Source organism: Antennarius striatus, chromosome 9 (assembly GCF_040054535.1).
Source record: "Antennarius striatus isolate MH-2024 chromosome 9, ASM4005453v1, whole genome shotgun sequence".
Lineage (NCBI taxonomy): Eukaryota > Metazoa > Chordata > Actinopteri > Lophiiformes > Antennariidae > Antennarius > Antennarius striatus.
The window spans coordinates 5,947,279-5,968,950 of record NC_090784.1 but is presented as its reverse complement, the minus strand read 5'-3'; the positions used below and the strand labels follow the sequence as shown (position 1 = coordinate 5,968,950).

The 21,672-nt window shown below is 39.2% G+C and overlaps 6 protein-coding genes across 6 annotated transcripts; 3 read left to right on the top strand and 3 right to left on the bottom strand.

Moving 5' to 3' along the window:
* Positions 1–8,782: 8,782 nt before the first annotated feature.
* On the bottom strand, positions 8,783–9,309 carry LOC137601538 (hepcidin-like). Its single transcript, XM_068323762.1, has 3 exons — positions 9,195–9,309; positions 9,019–9,096; positions 8,783–8,881 (listed from the first exon to the last, which is right to left on the bottom strand). The coding sequence occupies exons 1-3, from the start codon at positions 9,279–9,281 to the stop codon at positions 8,783–8,785; spliced, it is 264 nt and encodes an 87-aa protein (XP_068179863.1). The 5' UTR covers positions 9,282–9,309.
* Positions 9,310–10,602: 1,293 nt separating this feature from the next.
* On the top strand, positions 10,603–11,176 carry LOC137601415 (hepcidin-like). Its single transcript, XM_068323587.1, has 3 exons — positions 10,603–10,757; positions 10,856–10,933; positions 11,065–11,176. Exons 1-3 carry the CDS (start codon positions 10,671–10,673, stop codon positions 11,161–11,163), a joined length of 264 nt encoding a protein of 87 aa, XP_068179688.1. The 5' UTR covers positions 10,603–10,670; the 3' UTR covers positions 11,164–11,176.
* Positions 11,177–12,218: 1,042 nt separating this feature from the next.
* Positions 12,219–12,994, bottom strand: LOC137601467 (hepcidin-like). The gene is made up of 3 exons (XM_068323658.1): positions 12,908–12,994; positions 12,734–12,811; positions 12,219–12,605 (listed from the first exon to the last, which is right to left on the bottom strand). Exons 1-3 carry the CDS (start codon positions 12,992–12,994, stop codon positions 12,507–12,509), a joined length of 264 nt encoding a protein of 87 aa, XP_068179759.1. The 3' UTR covers positions 12,219–12,506.
* A 1,227-nt stretch (positions 12,995–14,221) lies between these two features.
* Positions 14,222–14,900, top strand: LOC137601479 (hepcidin-like). Its single transcript, XM_068323676.1, has 3 exons — positions 14,222–14,376; positions 14,473–14,550; positions 14,673–14,900. The coding sequence occupies exons 1-3, from the start codon at positions 14,290–14,292 to the stop codon at positions 14,769–14,771; spliced, it is 264 nt and encodes an 87-aa protein (XP_068179777.1). The 5' UTR covers positions 14,222–14,289; the 3' UTR covers positions 14,772–14,900.
* Positions 14,901–17,932: 3,032 nt separating this feature from the next.
* Positions 17,933–18,679, bottom strand: LOC137601474 (hepcidin-like). Its single transcript, XM_068323666.1, has 3 exons — positions 18,528–18,679; positions 18,352–18,429; positions 17,933–18,214 (listed from the first exon to the last, which is right to left on the bottom strand). Exons 1-3 carry the CDS (start codon positions 18,612–18,614, stop codon positions 18,116–18,118), a joined length of 264 nt encoding a protein of 87 aa, XP_068179767.1. The 5' UTR covers positions 18,615–18,679; the 3' UTR covers positions 17,933–18,115.
* A 648-nt stretch (positions 18,680–19,327) lies between these two features.
* On the top strand, positions 19,328–20,095 carry LOC137601352 (hepcidin-like). The gene is made up of 3 exons (XM_068323505.1): positions 19,328–19,453; positions 19,550–19,627; positions 19,753–20,095. The coding sequence occupies exons 1-3, from the start codon at positions 19,367–19,369 to the stop codon at positions 19,849–19,851; spliced, it is 264 nt and encodes an 87-aa protein (XP_068179606.1). The 5' UTR covers positions 19,328–19,366; the 3' UTR covers positions 19,852–20,095.
* The last annotated feature ends 1,577 nt before the right edge of the window (positions 20,096–21,672 follow it).

Genomic DNA, 21,672 nt, shown 5'->3' with positions numbered 1-21,672 from the left:
TTCCTCTTTATTCTAAGCAGCCGCTTCCTCAGAAAAACAGCATCCACTCTGAGTGGTCTGAGTGTTTACACCCTTTAAGTCAACAAACGCCAGGAGCACAGCAGTCCACATTAACAGGTTGGTTTTCAATGATGGTGCACTTAGACCGCTGGGAATGAACCCAGAATACAGACAGTGATTCCATTCAAATGACAGAAAGTAGAATTAGAAAATGAGGAATAAGGCAATTTCTGCTGTTATGTGAATACTATGAGTTAATTCCATTGAGATGGGGCTTGGGATGTCAGAGATTATGTTGCTGTACATTGGGATGCAAGAATGGTAACTATTCTGTTAAACTTGCAGAATAAAAAGTGATCAGATAACTGTTGCAAAAAGTTGATGTTTGAACATGTGCAATTTCAGTGAGAGTCTATCAGGGCTCCAATGTGTTTTGACAAAAAATACCAGACATAACATTTTTGATAGTAATTTTCACCTCATTGCCGTTGTTTACACCCACATCACATTATTCTGTTATTTTACATGCTACATTTAAATAGGAGCCATTTAATTAACAATTCTTTCTCTTATGTCAATTATTCATTATAAGTTCATTAAAAAGTAGAACAAAATAATCAGATTATTCAATTTTCAGAGTACAGAGTTTCTACAGGTTGTTGTAATTGTATCAGAATACATTTCTGAAGCAATCATTCAAATCCTGATTGATGAAACAAAGAGTTGGCCCACTCTATATCTGAGTGAAAAGCAAATATATCTGTATAAAGAGGGATTTTTAAGCAAAATAAAAACAAAAAAATCAGCAGTTAAAAACAGCTGATTTTCAGGTTGTATTGTATTCTTTGTAATTAACTTTGTAAATGTGACTCTTTATATCCCTTGTTTGTACCTTAATGAATGCACATGGACCAGAGGGAAGATCCATCATGCTGCCCAGACAGACGTGTTTTACTGCTGATCTGGGCTCCACAGGCTCTGCCAGGTTGTCAAACGGGAGAGATATAAGGTCAGATGAACTGCTGCGGCTCATAATCGTAAATATCAGGAGGGAAAATTCTTGCCAGGGCGAGTGTCTCTCATCAGTGAATAAAAGGTTGCAGGTCTGTCTATGAGAAAATTAAATTGAGAGACATTTGAATTGACTGTTAGACGCCCAGTGTGCTTTAAAGACATGTGTCCTTCTTCTGCAACGTCAGAGTAGCTGAGACGTTAGTAAGTCTAAAATTTTAAAGCTGCTCATCAGCTCCGAGTCTATTTTCACTTGTTTGACAGATGCTTTATTGTGACTGGAAGTGATTATGGCTGCCCTCTGGCCACGTAGATTAGGATCCATTCAACATTCTTCTTCCCTTTAAAAAGAAAGACATATCTATTAGGGCATCTGCATTTCCAGGTCAAGACCAAGGAACGTTAATTTCTCGTAATCCTTTGAAGAAGGGTCCCAGAGGAAGCTCACCCAGCCAGTGTGTTTCTTTGCCCGTCCAAGTCTAAATGCTGTTTGGCATGTTTGTCATAGCAAATGAAAGGAATAACACAGGCTGTCAGGTAGGAAAGAGCCAGGCTACAAGGCAGCAATCAGGAAAACTTGGTACGGCACAAGGCATGACTTCAGTAAAATACCTCCAGTCCTACTTTAAGAAGCACTAGTCCAGGGAAAATTAAAAAGTAGAGTGCAATTAAAAAATCACTGTGTAAATGTTAGCATGTGGAAGTTTTTCTTTTCCTTTTCCCCTTTTTTCCCCTTCCTTGTAGCTGAACAAAGAATACCCACAGGCAGAGCTGTGCAGCTGCTGCATATTACTACATCCATGTGTTTTAAATAAGTCCCCATTATAATTAAAATCATAAAAACAGGTAATGTGGCCCTCTTAAACATTTAAATTTGAGTTAACTAATGTAGCGTTCAAGTCTTTGCAAGCATTATTGTAGTCCCTAATTGAACGTCTTTGGAAGAACCAGATTCAGCAACGATCAAAGAAGCCATTATTTGTAACAGAGATATTGCCTCAGTGTTGGGCTCTAGAGAAATAGTACCTACACCTAAGAATTGTTTGTATTGCTACACAAAATAATTTCCACTTGCCCTTTTGGCCAGTTGTTAAATAAGCGGAAAGACCCCTATTGCACAAGACTGTGAGAAACCGTACGTTTTGACTGATACCATCAGCAGTAGTACAAAAAAAAATGTGTGCAGGAGGTCAGCCGTAATTTCAAGCAATTTTGCAGCTGCACAATGGTAATATTAGAATTACAACCTAGTGCTCCTGCAATCGACCCGTGTTCATTAAATCTGACTGTCTTCATTGGAAGGGATGCTCCCCTCTCAAGACACTGTCCTCTTATTGCCTGAGACTAGAAGAAAAAGAAGAAATGCACTTAATTCCCTTGGGGAAATTGTATTATCAGTCTTACTATATTTTACACATGTGTACTGTATATGTGTGTACAGGGCCCTGAATCAATCAATCAATCTATCTATCTGTCTGTCTGTCTGTCTGTCTGTCTGTCTGTCTGTCTGTCTGTCTGTCTGTCTGTCTGTCTGTCTGTCTGTCTGTCTGTCTGTCTGTCTGTCTGTCTGTCTGTCTGTCTGTCTGTCTGTCTGTCTGTCTGTCTGTCTGTCTGTCTATCCATCTATCTATCTATCTATCTATCTATCTATCTATCTATATATATATATATATATCAGTCTATCTGTCTATCTGTCTACCTATCTATGACCTGCTGTAATAAAAAGACAAAACACAATTAAAACATACATATCTGATACAATAATCGTTAATACTCCAATTTACTGAATTTAGAATAGTTCACACAAGAAGATTTGAATTTTTGAAGACAGTAGTTTGGTTTCACTATGTTGGCCCTTCTAGTCTGAACCTTCTGTTCAAAGTCACTGAAGGTATCGCCTCACAGCAGGACATGCCAGAGGAGTTTCTGAGGGAGGAATGAAGATGTCTGGCCAAATTCATTTTCCCTTTTCATTAAGATTGATATTTCTGAGCCGTCAGACGGTGAAGTCTGGGTTTTCAGACATGCCCTGTGACTTCTTGCTGACGGTGGGCTTCCATTCTGCGAAGGTTCAATATCTCCTATAGCTCTCCCTTCAACTGTGTAGGATAAATCCCAGGCCAGCACAGCTCTGGCACACTGTTCACTTTTCACTTAATGGTGCACGCTAATTTACTGAGACTCTACATGGTTCTGGGCCCAAGGTACAATGCCCACGTTCCAGCTGAGAAAATATATCATTAGTCTCTCATCTGTGTAATGCTTGCCATGTTACACTATAAAAGTAGGGTGTAAAGCAACATGGATAAAACAGGAGTGATTTCCAGTGTGCCTTATTTTGACTGCCATGGAATAAGTAGAGTGTTGTGAGAATGGGACGAGATGCATTGTTGAAAAGGCCATTTTGAGTAGTAAATGCTCCTGGGTGGCTGAAAGACTAACCATTTCCCTTGCCAATGTCTCCAATGATGTACTGCAGCCATAGTTTGTATGAGTGCAGGTCTTTACAAGCCTGCCTTGAAAGTTATATAGATTGATTAGCTTTCCAATTAAGATTCCATGTTAATTACAGGCTAGGTATGTTAAATGAGGAAGATGGGTTCTGCACAAATATATTCTTCCCCCCACACGTGTTTACTCTCTGCTGCAGTGCTTGATAAAAGAAGAAAGGAAGTTTCTTTACCACTCAAAGGGTGCCTTCACAGCAGACTTACATCCACACAACTGTTGCAGCTTATGTGTAGCTCTGTCATTAGGCACCAACAGTGAGCGCGGGACCCTTTTTTGGCACAACACCACAGCTCTTTGGTTTCTTCACTTCACAAACATTTTTACAGGCGTGACAGGCTGCAACCGAGCAGGCCGCAACAGACAGCTCTGTCACCTCAAAACAACCACCACGCAGGGCCTCACGAGCCGGCTAAATATACCACCTCCTGTTGAGTCTGACCGACTATCTCATGGCTTAATTAACCAACTCCGGACACAAATAATTAGAGGCCAGTGGAAGCCCTTTGACTGGAGCTTTGTAGCCTTTACCGCAAAGAGAAACAGGACCAAAGGCCTTCTTGTATCACTCATCAATGCAATGATGAACACCCAGTCATCCCACCTCATGTTCTGAGTCCATGTTTGCTCTCTGTTCACCATTCTACTTACACACCTACCTATCCAGATGACCTAGAAACCACCTTCTACTCTTCTGTTCACTCTATTTTACTTATCAGAAGGCCATTCATATGGCAACAATTTTGGCGAGCCGACACCCTGTGGTGAATTTGCCTGACCCCCTGTCTACCACTTTCTGCCCCCTCTTGCCCCCACAGACACCCTCAGGAAAGCCACATCTGTCAGAGGAGCCTGAGGGGCCCAGCCCAGTAAAGTTGGAGTCTTAGGATCATGTATATCTATGAATTTCAGATATTACATGTTGGAAAATGTTGATCCATGCATGTAAGCTAACTTTACAGTAATTAGCGCAACAGTTTTCAACAGTATTGACACATATTAGTTTCACTTGACAAGGGTTTTTTTTCTCAACCATAACCGCAATGTCACCATTTTGCTGAATTGTAACCATCCATCCATTTTCTAGTAGATGAGACGATCGCAACTGTCTCATCTGCAGTCGCTTATCCCTCTTGCTGGTCACGGGTCTCCCTTGGTTATGGGCGAGAGGTGGGGTAAACACCGGACAAGATGCCACATGAAAGACAAAGAACCATGCATGCTCACGCTTACACCTACTGACAAGCTGCATGGTTTTGGAGGTGGGAGGAGGATGGGGTTCTCTCCCCGTGTCTGCGTGGGAGAGAATCCACGCAGACACGGGGAGAACATTCAAACTGTACAGAAAGGAATCAAATCTGAAACCAACTTGCTGTTGGTATCCACTGCCCCACTGTGCTGCCCTGGTTGTAGGCATCCATGTTACCTAATGAGAACCAGCATGCTTTTCAGTAGTTATTTATATATTATATCAGAATTACAAGAAAAGGATAAAAAGAACTTTAAACAAGGGCAAAGCCAAAAGGAGCAATGTATTCATTACGTCCTCTTATTAGGAGCGAGGGAAGCAGTTTCATTCAGATGTAGCTGGACACATGTTTAGCTAAGGGAAATGGCTCAATTTAAATAGTTTCACATCACAGAAACACAATGGCCTTTGACTCCATGCAGAAGACATCATCCACTTACAAGCCCTCAAAATAAAACCCACGCATGCTATAATAAGCCCTGCTTTGTTTCATATACATTCAAGTGAAAACATTTATTGGACTAATTACAAAGGTCTTCTATTGGACTTTCTTCCTGTGTTACACATGCTTTGGCACAGTTCCCAGCATTCCATCAAAACGTCTAGCTTCTTTTGACTACCATACATGAAGAGTTAAGGATTAAATAAGTCTTTACTGCAGGTTTAAACTCATTTTTACTGATGGTACTTTCGTTTTTAATTGATACATCAACTAGCTAATGTTAACCCTGTATTATTTTTAATTAAAAAATAAATTAATTAAAAAGCTCTGTGGCGAGGTGCACCATTAAAGGTCAGATATCATAACATTTACAGAGAAATATTTATTTGACACTCAAAAATGTGAACACATGGCTATGCATTCACAAGAGTATGAATTGAAGCATGGAATAGGTGGGGCATTTCTGGCTGTGAAATTTATTGTAATATCAAATAAAAAAATAACACCAAAACAAATTGATAAAACTAATAAAATTATGAAACAATAAAAACTTAAACTTAACCAAACTTAATAGACACAAGGTAGCAAAATGCAAATCTACTGACTGATAGGATACAAAGGCTGAAAATGATGTTAAAGATGCCGTCGTTCAATACAAGTAATGTGAATGTGAACAAATCTATTTTCTTGTATTTTATTATTTCATTCCACAAATTTTGTTATATTTGTTTTATAAAACTATTAGATGAAAATTCAACTCTAGGAAACCTGTATCTGTGTTGAAGGCAATAAATCGATAGTCAATTTAAGTAAGTTAGATGGGCTTCAGTAGATTTTAGGTGTGAATAGGTTTGTGTGACACACATTTACAAATTAAGGATTGATTTTCCAGTATTACCAGACTCGATGGTCAAGCCTCTCTATATATCTCCAGCCATTTATCCACCTACACCCTTTCCAGGTCGTTCAGTTCCACAACAGCCCCTTGCCATCCCCCAGACATGCCTAAAAATCAGAGGGTACTGAGCCTTTTCTGTAGTAGACCCTAAACTTTGGAAGTCCTCCCCACCCAATGCCAAATCATGTAACACTATTGTCAGTTTAAAGTCTAACTCGGACAAACGCTTTCAACTTTTTACTTTTAATTCCTTTTCATTGCATTTGCATTTGTCCTCTCAACTGTTGTTTTATTGTATTTATTTTTGTATCTGCATTTTTATCCTCGTTTTTGTCATCTTTAGTCCTAATTTATTTAAATGCTTTGTTGTACTCTTATAATTCTTTTATACCTTGTTAGTTCTTCTTTTATTCTTTCTTTTAATTGTTTCTTTTTATTTTTCATTTTATTACTTTATTTAGTCTTGTATACTTTATTTTGTATTTTCAATGCACATTACTGTTTACTTTCCCCGCTATGCCTGTAAAGGATTTTGTGTCAACTTCTGCATGTTTAAATTTTCTATACTAATTAAATAACTTGACCGTTCCAACCATATGTAACACAGTTGTCATCTAATTAATCTCACAGGGTTAATAAGCCACCACTAAAACTGAAGAAGTCTCTTGGATGAGAGGTGAAACATTTTCAAGAAACTTTCTTAAAGTCCAGTGGATTGATTTAAACAACTTTTGGACAGCCACGCAAACTTGGACTCCCATATTCCACACTTAAAACATTAACACAACCCCACTGAAACGTTAAACATCGCAGTCTGCAAGTTCCTCGGTATTTTTACACCTGCTCTTCCTCCTCGTCCCTGTTTTCCGGCCTCTCCCTTGTCACCTGGTCGACTCCCCTCACCCATTGCTAAAGCTGCATCTGGTTGCCCAATCATATCCCCCCTTTTGCACTTTGCTTCAGCTTTCTGACCCAACCATGAGCTTGCCTTGCTCAGCGTGGACTCAGTCTCTCTTACCTGTTCTCTGTGCCATAGCTCTTGTAAGTACCTGAAGAAGGATCATATCGGAATTACTGTTACATTTCTGAGATTGTTTCATTTGGATCCTACTGCTACAACCCATGACAGTGAAATCAAAGGGTGACTGTGGCTTAGGTGTTATGAGCATTGTGAACTTATCAGATGGTCAGTGGTTTAGTCATCCAGTACAACTACACTACATGCCATTTTTTCTTTGAGGATGAAACATGCTCCCCAAGGACCTTTTAAGGACTTTACACTGCTCTTCATCCTCAGGGATGTCAAATGCTGAAATGATTATCCTCTCTGGGGTATCAATTTTTTAAACATCACTTCATAACTTGATCAGTAACAGTCCCATAGGAACAGTTACCAATCAGTGACCACTCCCTTTTGAGATAAGCCAATCACAACCAGTATTTCCTATTTCCATTGGCTGTGTGTGTGGATGATTTACTTTGTCTGCCAGGGTGGCACTGCATGTTCATCTGAGACCATATGTATTGGAACATATCTCTGGTTCTATTTCAGGTAGAAACATAGGCAGATTTAGACAAGGAGAGACAGGGGAGTTTCTGGGAGATGAGAGAGGGGAGATCAGTAAGTGGAATGAAGAAAAGATGAAGTGTTCAGGCAACACGACAGAACATCAGGATATGATGATGCTTATTCTGATGTTGGGAAGGAAGACAGTAGTACTAATCACTTCAGACCTGTATGAGGATCCAGAAGATCAGTTTGGTACACACAAAATTAATTTCCAATCAATATGATTACAGACCATGGCCAGAGTACTCATCTAGAAAAATTCAAAAATATGTCCTGGTCATTCCATCAACAATAACTACTTGATTTCAGAGCATTTGTTTATCGAGCTTGTTATCCCTGGGATGAACTCCTCCCACAAGTTAGGGAAGAAACCTAAAGTTCTAAATGAAGGTTGAAACACTACTTCTATGCACTAAATGACATAGCATCTTATTACAATAGCCCTTCTCAACCGTGAAATGTTTTGTTTTTGTAAGTACCCTGACATTTAGTGACATTGTTTGGACTGTTGCATGCTTTATTTTGTCTATTACCTCTTTTTTTCTACAACATGTATTAGGACCATGATACATAGTGGTTTTGCAAGTTAAACAAAATTGACTGATGATAAAAATCTCACTGAGCACATAAAATCAACAAAATTACTAAATTCGGAAGCATCCTGAAAATGTGGGAAAACATACATGGAAAAGTTCAGTTTCCTTAAAGACAGATAACACAGTCAGCCTTCGTGGGAGCAGAACTCGTTGTGTGTAACACACTCCACGGACACCAAAGGTCAGCAGCAGGGGGTCATAATTAATGAGATATTCACTATTTTGATTAATATCAAAGAAAATGTTACTGTTGATATTGTAAAACCTAAAAAGTATAAAATACCATCACACATTACGTTTCACATGAATTCAAATTTATTGAAATGATGAATTGTTATTATATTATACGCAAAGTGGAGTTTAATTGAAGCAGTGATTGAGGATGTTTATGAACAAGCTCACATGTTTATAAGGACCCACATCTAACAGTGATGCAAATCATCAACTTAATTTAACACATGAACATGTATTGACAGTTTTTGAAGTTGAAAGGCTGGTGCAGATTTTCTCAGAACCTGCAGCAGAAACCACATCCACTCATACGAGGACAGCAGTTGCAGCAAAACTTGCAGCCAGCAGGGTTACGCTTCTGTCTGTTGTATGGCATCTGTGTGAAAGACAAGAGACAGGAGTTCATCTCCAGCATTATCATCATCATCATCATCCTCCTCACTCTGTTCATTGTCTCTCTCCTTCAATGGACTTTACATATTTGCCTCAGTCCATTCATTGAATTGGACATACCTTCCAGGAGTCATCTGACATCTCTTCTTCGGTAGCAACTGGATGGTCATTGCTCAGTGGCTCCTCCAGCTCCTGAATCTATCAATGAATTGTGAACATTTACAGTCAGAGCCAGTACATAGCATTATACACAACAAACTCAAAGCAAATGAGATGAATCACACTGAAGGTCTTACTTCAGACACTGGAACAGCAGAGCTCTCCTGAATACAAATAAACACCAGCATGATGGCCACTGCAACTACAACACTGAAAGTCTTCATGTTTGGAGGTTCGACTGGTTTAGTTTGAACTCCTTTGACTCTTCTGGTGACTCTTGTCAGCTCCTTTGACTTCTTCTCTATGATGTAGGAATGCTGTGAGTGTGTTGGTATTTATACTGACTGGACTTCAGTTGCCTCATTATTGACAACACCTCTGCTGGTAATGACAAAGGGAAGTTCCACCGATGGAAACTCAGCTCTTTCTGCCCCAAACCAATTAATCAATGTTTCTATACAAAGTGAAGCGAACGTATTATGTTGAAATATTTGATTTTTTATATGATTTTTATACATAATAAATCTGAAGTTGTGTTTCTTATCTGAGGTAAAATGTTACAGTACATCTTTCAACAGATCAATAATAAACATGCAACACAATGCAGCAGTGATCCTGATGTCCTGACATTTAACAGTTGTTAAAAGTCTTGTATTACACATCTTCCAGATTAATTGATTTGTTATATTTGTGAGGTCATAGTCATCTTGATTTACAACGATAAACAGCATATTAGGGTCAAGCTATGCATTTGTTCTCTGTCCGCTTGTGCATTACATAAGTAATTAAAATTTACAAAGTTATCCACCTGATTTGATTGAAGAAAAATGTTAAAAATGGAGTTTCAGATTATTAAACGATAATTTCAAACAACTATGAAAAAGTGGGAAGCCTGTTTAGAACAATGACTATTCAGGTGTTTATTTCATCATATATACAGTGATTAATGCAAATGTTTTTACAAAGATGTGATATATGTTCAGTTATTACTCAGGGATATTTATTGAATTCCCTGAAAATTTGTAATATTCTTACTGTTGTCAGAGTAAACTCGAAAAACTGCCTCCTTTATCTTATACTTCTCTTTTGGATTTGGTTCACGATAACAGAAAGTTTCATATCTTAGTATTACTGACATGAAAACGATGTACATTATAGGGCTAATAAAATCTGATGACATTATTATGACCTCACAGTCATTTAAATCAGAGTGATTAATCTGTGTCCTGTAAAATACTGAACTATTAACAACTGGTAGCTGTTAAGAAACCAGGGTTGCTGTTGAATTGTTCATGCAGCATTGCTCAATTAACAGATGCAGGCTTTAGTCACAGATCAGAGACACGAGTTTTAAAAAAGGGTTTTAAACTTAAGAAAACAAGATTTCAAAATAATGATTGATTTGTGGCACAGAAATCTCATTTCCCATCATTGAGGACTTTCCCATTTTTATTCCCAGCAGAGGTCTTGTCACTGATAAGGCAACAGAAGTCCAGTCAGTATAAATACACTCACAACATTCCTCCATCAGAGAGGAGAAGAAGTCAAAGGCGCTGACAAGAGTCACCAGAAGAGTCAGAGGAGTTCAAACTAAACCAGTCAAACCGCCAAACATGAAGACTTTCAGTGTTGTAGTTGCAGTGGCCATCATGCTGGTGTTTATTTGTATTCAGGAGAGCTCTGCTGTTCCAGTGTCTGAAGTAAGACCTCCAGTCTGAACCATTTCATTTGCTTTGAGGTTGTTGTGTATAATGCTATGTACTGGCTCTGACTTTAAATGTTCACAATTCATTGACAGGTTCAGGAGCTGGAGGAGCCACTGAGCAACGACCATCCAGTTGCTTCCCAAGAAGAGATGTCAGATGACTCCTGGAAGGTATGTCCAATTCAATGAATGGACTGAGGCAAATATGTAAGGTCCATAGAAAAGGAGAGACAATAAACAGGGTGAGGATGATGATGATGATGATGCTGGGGATGAACCCCTGTCTCTTGTCTTTCACACAGATGCCATACAACAGACAGAAGCGTAACCCTGCTGGCTGCAAGTTTTGCTGCAACTGCTGTCCTCGTATGAGTGGATGTGGTTTCTGCTGCAGGTTCTGAGGACATCTGCACCAATCTGGGATTTCGAGTGTCAATAAATTTCGACATCTTGAATTAGGTTGATAGTCTGCTTCTGTCACTTTTAGATGCGAGTCCTTGTAAACATATGATGTTATTAATAAATACAATATGTGCTTCAAGTGAGCTCCACTTTGTGTATAATACAGGAAACATTCATTGTTTTAATAAATATTATTTCAAAGAAAATATCATGTGCAATGGTGTTTCATATTCTTCAGGTCTTACATTAAAAAAGTGCAATTTTTCTTGACATGTATCAAAATTGTTAATGCCACATTAAATGTGACCTCTGCTGCTGGACCCCTGGTGTCTGTGGAGTGTGTTATACAGTACATAACAAGGAGTTCTGCTCCCACGAAGGCTAACTGTGCAAACTGAACTCTTTCATTTATGTGTCAAATTTCCAGGATACTCTTGATATATTTCTCAATCAGTTATTGAATTTTATTTAATTCGCAAAACCACCATGCATCATGATGCCAGTACACTTCGTGGAAAAAGAGGCATTGAACAAAATACAGTAAAATATGCAACAGTTTGAACAATATCACTAGATATTAGGATACACAAAACAAATTAAAACTTTCATCAGAAGAAGTTCGTAAAGTAATGCAGAGTCTGTCTCTGTGTATCTCCGCGGTGCACTGGCGTCGTGCCTTGAGTTTGCCCCGCTTCAAGCCTTGAGCCAGTTCGAATTGGCTCCAGCTCCTCGTGACCCGCTACGGCGGAAAAAGCAGTGATTAGAAGATGGATGGATCTCATGTGGCCCTAAAATGCTAAATGGGGATCAAAAATCATTCCAGCAGCAGAGCTTTCATAAGAAATGCTGCCATCAAAATTAACAATTTATGTCGGATTTTCCAGTATAAGAATAAAAGCTCAGTTTCGTCAACGTTTATTTGCAGAAAGTAAAACACATACATTTTATCAGTATTATACATTTATTAATTTCTAAGAGACATGCCTCTAAAGTACAGAATTGGGAAAGATCAGTTGGCTCAAGAAAGTGAAAGTTGTGTATCATAAGGGTCGCAATGGACTCAAAGGTCATATTTCCAAAAAATATCAACGAGGGGAAACATATGAGAAGAAAACATTGTATGGTCAAGGATCAAGCCTTGCGGTACACTAGACTTTACTTACGCAAACTTATTTATACATATTCAAAAAGTTTTAATCCATTGGCATCAAATGATTTATCAGCAGATATTGAGTATTTCCTACTGTGTGGCTGATACTTTCACATCATGTGACCTGCATTCTCACAAATCTATCAACATTCTTGAATATTTAAAAGTCACTCAGGGCTGGTGTAGATACCCTCAGAACCTGCAGCAGAAACCACATCCACTCATACGAGGACAGCAGTTGCAGCAAAACTTGCAGCCAGCAGGGTTACGCTTCTGTCTGTTGTATGGCATCTGTGTGAAAGACAAGAGACAGGAGTTCATCCCCAGCATCATCATCATCATCCTCAGTCTGTTCATTGTCTCTGTCCTTCCATGGACCTTGCATATTTGCCTCAGTCCATTCATTGTATTGGACATACCTTCCAGGAGTCATCTGACATCTCTTCTTGGGGAGCAACTGGATGGTCGTTGCTCAGTGGCTCCTCCAGCTCCTGAATCTATCAATGAATTGTGAACATTTACAGTCAGAGCCAGTACATAGCATTATACACAACAACCTCAAAGCAAATGGAACAACTGACGGAAGGTCTTACTTCAGACACTGGAACAGCAGAGCTCTCCTGAATACAAATAAACACCAGCATGATGGCCACTGCAACTACAACACTGAAAGTCTTCATGTTTGGAGGTTTGACTGGTTTAGTTTGAACTCCTTTGACTCTTCTGGTGACTCTTGTCAGCTCCTTTGACTTCTCCTCTCTGATGGAGGAATGCTGTGAGTGTGTTGGTATTTGTACTGACTTGACTTCAGTTGCCTTATCAGTGACAAGACCTCTGCTGGGAATGAAAATGGGAAAGTCCTCAATGATGGGAAGTGAGATTTCTGTGCCACAAATCAATTATTATTTCGAAGGCTTGTTTACTGAAGTATAAAATAATTTTATGTAATTTGTGTTTCTGATCTATAACTAACCTGCATCTGTTAATTGAGCAATCCAGCATGAACAACACAATGCAACAGCAACCCTGTAAAACCTTTTCATGTCAGACTATTTAGGTTATAAAACCTTATGATTTTGTGAACCAAGTCCAAAAGAAAAGTAAAAGATAAAGAAGTCCATGTTTTCAGTTGATTCTGAAACATCAAGGATGTTGTTAATTTTCAGGAAATTCAATCAATATCAATATCCCTCAGTAATAAATGAACATACTGTATATCACATCTTTGTAACAAACAGCATCAATCACTGCATATATGATGAAATAAACACCTGAATAGCCATTGTTTTCAACAGGCTACCCTTTTTTTTCAATGTTGTTTGAGTTCACAATTTGACTATATCTGAAACTCCAATATTAACATTTTCCTTCAATTAAACCAGGTGGATAACTTTGTAAATTTCAATTACTCCCTTTCATGCACAAGTGAACAGAGAACAAATGCATAGCTTAACCCTAACAGCTGTGTATTGTTGAAAATTTAGATGAATAAAAATTGATTAATTTGATACCGTAATTGCTTAAAAAATGTATAAATTTGGATGATGTAAAATATCAAACTATTAAAAACTGTTAAACGTCGAGACATCAGGATCACTGCCGTGTTCTATTGCATGTTTATTATTGATCTGTTGAAAGATGTAACATTTTACCAGAAATCAGAAACAAAGTTTCAGATTCATTATGTGTAAAAACCATGTAAAAAATCAGACATTTCAACAAAATTTGTGTTTCATTTTCTGTAGAAACATTGATTAATTGTTTTGAAGCAGAAAGAGCTGAATTTCCATCAGTGGAACTTCCCTTTATCATTCCCAGCAGAGGTGTTGTCAATAATGAGGCAACTGAAGTCAAGTCAGTATAAATACCAACACACTCACAGCATTCCTCCATCAGAGAGGAGAAGTCAAAGGAGCTGACAAGAGTCACCAGAAGAGTCAGAGGAGCTCAAACTAAACCAGTCAAACCGCCAAACATGAAGACTTTCAGTGTTGTAGTTGCAGTGGCCATCATGCTGGTGTTTATTTGTATTCAGGAGAGCTCTGCTGTTCCAGTGTCTGAAGTAAGACCGTCCGTCAGTCATTTCATTTGCTTTGAGTTTGTTGTGTATAATGCTATGTACTGGCTCTGACTGTAAATGTTCACAATTCATTGATAGATTCAGGAGCTGGGGGAGCCACTGAGCAATGACCATCCAGTTGCTTCCCAAGAAGAGATGTCAGATGACTCCTGGAAGGTATGTCCAATACAATGAACAGACTGAGGCAAATATGTCAGGTCCATAGAAGGAGAGAGACAATGAACAGAGTGAAGAAGATGATGCTGGAGATGAACTCCTGTCTCTTGTCTTTCACACAGATGCCATACAACAGACAGAAGCGTAACCCTGCTGGCTGCAAGTTTTGCTGCAACTGCTGTCCTCGTATGAGTGGATGTGGTTTCTGCTGCAGGTTCTGAGGATATATTCACCAAACTGGGATTTCTATAAGTGTCAATAAATTTTCATATGTTAAATTAAGTTGATCATCTGCTTCTGTCACATTTTGATGTGAATCCTTGTAAATGTGAGACATTATTAACAAATATACTCACTCCGTGCTTAAAGTGAGCTCCACTTTGTGTATATTACAGGAACAATTTACCAATTCAATAAATTTGAATTCAAGTCAAATGTAATGAATGATGCTTTTTTGTATTCTTTAGACTATTACATGTTTAACCCTTGGATGCATAAGTTACCAATACATCAACACTTCCAGAGGTCAAACATGACCCCAAGGATTGCTTTTCTTCAACGGCTTCAAAATGAAATATGTAATACATTCATATTCCAGGTATTCCAAATAAAACATGTTTGTGACAGAAAACATTTGCATTATTCATGTATTTTTTTCATTAACTTTAAGAATTTGCATTTTTTGTACACACAAATGCACATTCACACTTGCGGAGATCCTGTGGGGCCAGTGGGGGGCGATGGCAGCCTGGCCGACATTCACACAAAAAACAGATCTCCTCTCACTGTGTGCATCTGTCACAAACAACTTGCTTCTGGTTGTGACTGCCGCACACAGAGGTGCGGCACTTAACACAGCAATCAGTGGTTTTGCTATTTTTCTTTCTTCGACACAACCTGCACCTTTTCCTCTTCCGCTGGCGACTTGTGTCAAATCCCTGTGGCTGGATCTCAGCAGTCTTTGTCACTACAACTCTTTCCATTGCTGTGATGTAGGTTGGTAGGTTCGGGGTACCTTCCAGTCGACTTTTGATGTGAGGTGTCAGAAGCTCCACTGAGAGCTCTATGAAGAAGTGGCGTCATCCATGGGTGATGCCTGTGTAAACTTCAGGGTGCTGAGCCCTGAAAAATGTATAGGCATTCAGAGCGGCGACGTCAATCAGGTTATACCAGAGCACCATGGGTCATCTCTGCATCTGCCGTTTGCAGGTGGAGTTGCCGACCATCTGGTCCACTATATCCACTTCCCCTTTTGTCTTAATGTAGAAGAGGATTGTTTCTCTTTTTTCTTGGGCTGTTTTCATCCACCGTCCTGCTGTGGTGCATTGTGCTAAGCAGCAGAACAGCCTTTCCCTTCTTTCTTACATAGCTGATCGTGGTCATCTTCCCATTGAACCCAAATTCGGTGCTGTGGACCTCTCTTGACTTGGAAGCCTTTATGACTGGAGAAATGTCCGGCTTGTTCTCTCGCAAAGTTCCCACAATAGTCAGACCCTCCTCCAGGAGATGTTCTGCAAGAGGCATACTGGTGAATAAGTGGTGATGTTGTGACCTGTGTGTCTGAATCCACTGCACAACTGACGGACAACGTTTTCTCCCAGATTCTTCTGGACATTTTCCCCTGGTTGTCTCCCGAGGTACACAATTCCATCAACTGCAAATGGAGTACGTGCATCACAAACCCAGAAGGTCTTTCTGCCGTACTTGGCGGGCTTGTTTGGCATGTACTACAGAAGCTGGGTCCTCCCTCTGAAAGGCACGAGTTATTCGTCCACTGTCACGCAATCACCGGGGGTGAATTTGTCCCTGCAGCTGATCAGGAATAGGTCCCATTTGTGGCAAAAAGCTGCAAGGTGATCTGTTTTCAGTCGGTTGGCCCTGGTCTACTTGTCATCAAACGTAAGGACTGGCAAATGTCTTCAAAACTTTGAATTGACATAGTGACCTTGTACAATGGGTTGTGCAGAGGACTCCCAAAAAGCGTATGGACTGGCACATCCCAGTTCTTCTCACTTCCTGCAAGAATGGTCAATCCAATGAAGGCCACAAGCTTATCTTTGGTTGTATTTCTCAACTCTTTCCCCATGTCTGAGGCTACTCTTTCTCCTTCCTTGTTTGTGCATGTCAGCACCTCTTCTATTATGTCATCAGACATTTATCCCTTCCATGCATCTATTGGGGAGACATTTCTAATCCCAGGTACAGGTCCTGGCATAATACGTTGAAAACTGTGACTTGGTGTTTTAGCTTGTCTGGCAGGTAACTATTTGCAGTAAGAGAACTTGTGGCTCCATGTCCTCTTCAGATGACTCAGTGGATTCCTGTGTGTCTGACTGCCCTAGTTCAGTGGGGGGACAATAGGCTGTGTCTTCCATATCTGAGAGGTCAGAATCTGAGTCAGTCACTATGACTTCATCCCATTCGTCCTGGATCATTTGCAGGGTATAGTCCAAAAGGATCCTACCTGGCCTCTTATCAGCCATTTTACTATAGATAAAATAAAATAAAAAACACATATTGTGATCACATGTTACAATATAACAAAAAATTAAGTTCAAAAATAGAGAAATGACTTATACATGTGTTACTCTGTAGCAAAGAGCTCCTGGGTGGTAAGCTTCCTGATACCAGTTGTGGTGATTGGAAAGTTGCAGCAGAAGTGGACAAGGACAACAGATGTGAAAGTGGGACAGTAAAAGTGGCTAAAAAGTAAAGGTTCATGCAAAAATCCATAAGAACTTTTGGGGGTCATATGTGACCCCACTTATGGAAGAGTGGGGTAGTGATACAAAAACTACAATTTCTTGAAAATAATTTATGTTTTAAGAAAATGGCCTCATGTCACAACATATTTTATGAGGAATACCTGGAATATGAATATATTACAAACTTTCATTTTGAAGCTGTTGAACAAAAACAACCCATGGGGCCATGCCTGACCCCACATGTATATCCAAGGGTTATTTTTGTCCACTGCCTCCTTTTCTACAAAATGGATTGGGACCGTGAAGCATGGTGGTTTTGCAATTTAAATAATGTCAATTGACTGATTGACAAAAACATCACAGGTATTCAATGACATCACTGAGCACATAAAATCAACAACGTGAACAAAATTCAGAAGCATTCTGAAAATGTGAGAAAACATATATGAAAAACTTTCCTCAAAGACAGATAACACGGTCAGTCTTCTTGGGAGTAAACTACTTGTTTTGTTTAACACACTCAACAGACACCGGGGGTCCAGCAGCATGGGGTCACACTTAATGTGATATTAACAATTATGATGAATATCAAAGAAAATAGGACTGTTTTTTAAAGCAGTTCCTAAAGATTATGAAACACCATCACAAATTAAATTTCACCTGAATTGAATTTTATTGAAATGATGAACTGCAATGTACACAATGTGAAGATCACTTGAAGCACGAAGTGAGTATATTTATTACTAACATTACATTTTTACAAGGACTCACATTGAAAAGTGTCAGAGGCAGACAATCGACTTAATTTAACACAACATTTATTGACACTTTATAGAAATCCCAGATTGGTGCAGTTGTCCTCAGAACCTGCAGCAGAAACCACATCCACTCATACGAGGACAGCAGTTGCAGCAAAACTTGCAGCCAGCAGGGTTACGCTTCTGTCTGTTGTATGGCATCTGTGTGAAAGACAAGAGACAGGGGTTCATCTCCAGCATTATCATCATCATCATCATCATCCTCACTCTGTTCATTGTCTCTGTCCTTCTATGGACCTTACATATTTGCCTCAGTCCATTCATTGTATTGGACATACCTTCCAGGAGTCATCTGACATCTCTTCTTGGGGGGCAACTGGATGGTCATTGCTCAGTGGCTCCTCCAGCTCCTGAACCTGTCAATGAATTGTGAACATTTAAAGTCAGAGCCAGTACATAGCATTATACACAACAACCTCAAAGCAAATGGAATGGTTCAGACTGGAGGTCTTACTTCAGACACTGGAACAGCAGAGCTCTCCTGAATACAAATAAACACCAGCATGATGGCCACTGCAACTACAACACTGAAAGACTTCATGTTTGGAGGTTCGACTGGTTTAGTTTGAACTCCTCTGACTCTTCTGGTGACTCTTGTCAGCTCCTTTGACTTCTTCTCCTCTCTGACGGAGGAATGCTGTGAGTGTGTTGGTATTTATACTGACTTGACTTCAGTTGCCTCATTATTGACAACACCTCTGCTGGGAATGACAAAGGGAAGTTCCACTGATGGAAACTCAGCTCTTTCTGCCCCAGGACAATTAATCAATGTTTCTACAGAAAGTGAAACAAACATATACTGTTGAAATGTGCTTTTTTTTTTTTACATGGTTTTTACTCATAATGAATCTGAAGCTTTGTTTCTGATTTCTGGTAAAATGTTACATCTTTTCACGAAATCATAAGGTTTTATAACCTAAATAGTCTGACATGAAAAGGTTTTACAGGGTTGCTGTTGCATTGTGTTGTTCATGCTGTATTGCTCAATTAACAGATGCAGGTTAGTTATAGATCAGAAACACAAATTACATAAAATTATTTTATACTTTAGTAAACAAGCCTTCGAAATAATAATTGATTTGTGGCACAGAAATCTCACTTCCCATCATTGAGGACTTTCCCATTTTCATTCCCAGCAGAGGTGTTGTCAATAATGAGGCAACTGAAGTCAAGTCAGTATAAATACCAACACACTCACAGCATTCCTCCATCAGAGAGGAGAAGTCAAAGGAGCTGACAAGAGTCACCAGAAGAGTCAGAGGAGTTCAAACTAAACCAGTCGAACCTCCAAACATGAAGTCTTTCAGTGTTGTAGTTGCAGTGGCCATCATGCTGGTGTTTATTTGTATTCAGGAGAGCTCTGCTGTTCCAGTGTCTGAAGTAAGACCTTCAGTCAGTTGTTCCATTTGCTTTGAGGTTGTTGTGTATAATGCTATGTACTGGCTCTGACTTTAAATGTTCACAATTCATTGACAGGTTCAGGAGCTGGAGGAGCCACTGAGCAATGACCATCCAGTTGCTCCCCAAGAAGAGATGTCAGATGACTCCTGGAAGGTATGTCCAATTCAATGAATGGACTGAGGCAAATATGTAAGGTCCATTGAAGGAGAGAGACAATGAACAGACTGAGGATGATGATGATGCTGGGGATGAACTCCTGTCTCTTGTCTTTCACACAGATGCCATACAACAGACAGAAGCGTAACCCTGCTGGCTGCAAGTTTTGCTGCAACTGCTGTCCTCGTATGAGTGGATGTGGTTTCTGCTGCAGGTTCTGAGGGTATCTACACCAGCCCTGAGTGACTTTTAAATATTCAAGAATTTTGATAGATTTGTGAGGCTGCAGTTTACATGATGTGATAGTATCAGCCACACAGTAGGACATACTCAATATCTGCTGATAAAATCATTTGATCCCAATGAATTAAAACTTTTTGAATATGTATGAACAAGTTTGTGTAAGTAAAGTCTAGTGTATGGCAAGGCATGATTCTTGGCCCTACGTGTTTTCTTCTTATATGTTTCCCCTCTTTGATATTTTTTGAAACATGACCTTTGAGCCCATCGTGACCCTGATGATACAACTATACGCTCCAACTGATCTTTCCCAATTCTGTACTTTAGGAGCATGTCTTTTAGAAATTAATACATGTATGTGTTTATTACTTACTAAATGTATGTGTATTACTTTCTGCAAATAAATGTTGACAAAACAGAGCTTTAATACTTATACTGGAAAGTCTGACATGAATTGTTAATTTTGATGGCGGCATTTATAATGAAAGCTCTGCTGTGAGAAATCCTGGAGTGATTTTTGATCCCCATTTAGAATTTCAGGGTCACATCAAATCCATTACGAAATCAGCATTTTTTTCATCTCAGTCAAATTTTTACAATCTGGGCTTTTTGTCATAATGTAATGATGAAAAGTTAATCCATCCAGACTTGATTATTGTAATGAACTCCTATCTGGATTCAAGAATACACTATCATAAAACTGCAGCTTGTCCAGAATGCTGCTGCCAGTGCAAGCAAGAGATGATTGTTAGATTCTTTATTTAACCTCCAAGGCCTTACATTGATTAGCACTGAGGTACTTGTCTGTGTTTCTGATGCTGCTGTCTTGGTCATTCCTACAAATAATTATTACTTGATTTCAGAGCATTTGTTTATCGAGACCTGTTTCCTTGGAATAAACTCCCCCCACATGTTAAGGAAGAAACCTTAGCAAAATTTTTCAAGTCAAGGTTGAAACCCACTTCTATTTACTAAATGAGCATCTTAATATAATGCAGTAGGACCTTTAGATACAGGTTTAATTTGTTCCCTGACTGAGCTCAAAAGTCAGCAACATTTAAAATGACTAATATCATTATAATCTCTTCCAGCATTGACCAAAAGCCCCCAAACCCTCGAACTATGAAAAAGACATATTTTTATCGACAACAGACATTCACACTTTACCAGAGCATAATTAATTATATATTATTAAACAATTACAAAGTATGAAAAGACATGCAAAAGTCACAAGAAAACACGGACAACATCTTTACTCCATGAACAAGAATGAGATCTCAACTGATGTTGCATCCATCTGAAAACTACTACTGCACCCCTTTTCATCCATTATTTAGCCCATCCATCCATCCATCCATCCATCCATCCATCCATCCATCCATCTATCCATCCATCCATCCATCCATCCATCCATCCATCCATCCATCCATCCATCCATCCATCCATCCATCCATCCATCTATCCATCCATCTTCTAATCAGTGTTTTTTCCGCCGTAGCAGATCACGAGGAGCTGGAGTCTATTCCAGCAGTCGTAAGGCTTGAGGTGGGGCAAACTCTGGGCACGACGCCAGTGCACCGCGGAGCTACACAGAGACAGACCCTACATTACTTAATGAGCTTGTTCTGATGACATTTTTATTTTGTTTTGTGTATCCTAGCATTCAGTGACATTGTTCAAACTGTTGAATATTTTCTTGTATTTTGTTCAATTCCTCTTTTTACACGAAGTGTTTTCGGGGCATGATGCATGGTCATTGTGCAATTTAAATAAAATTCATTGAGAAATACATCACTGAGCAC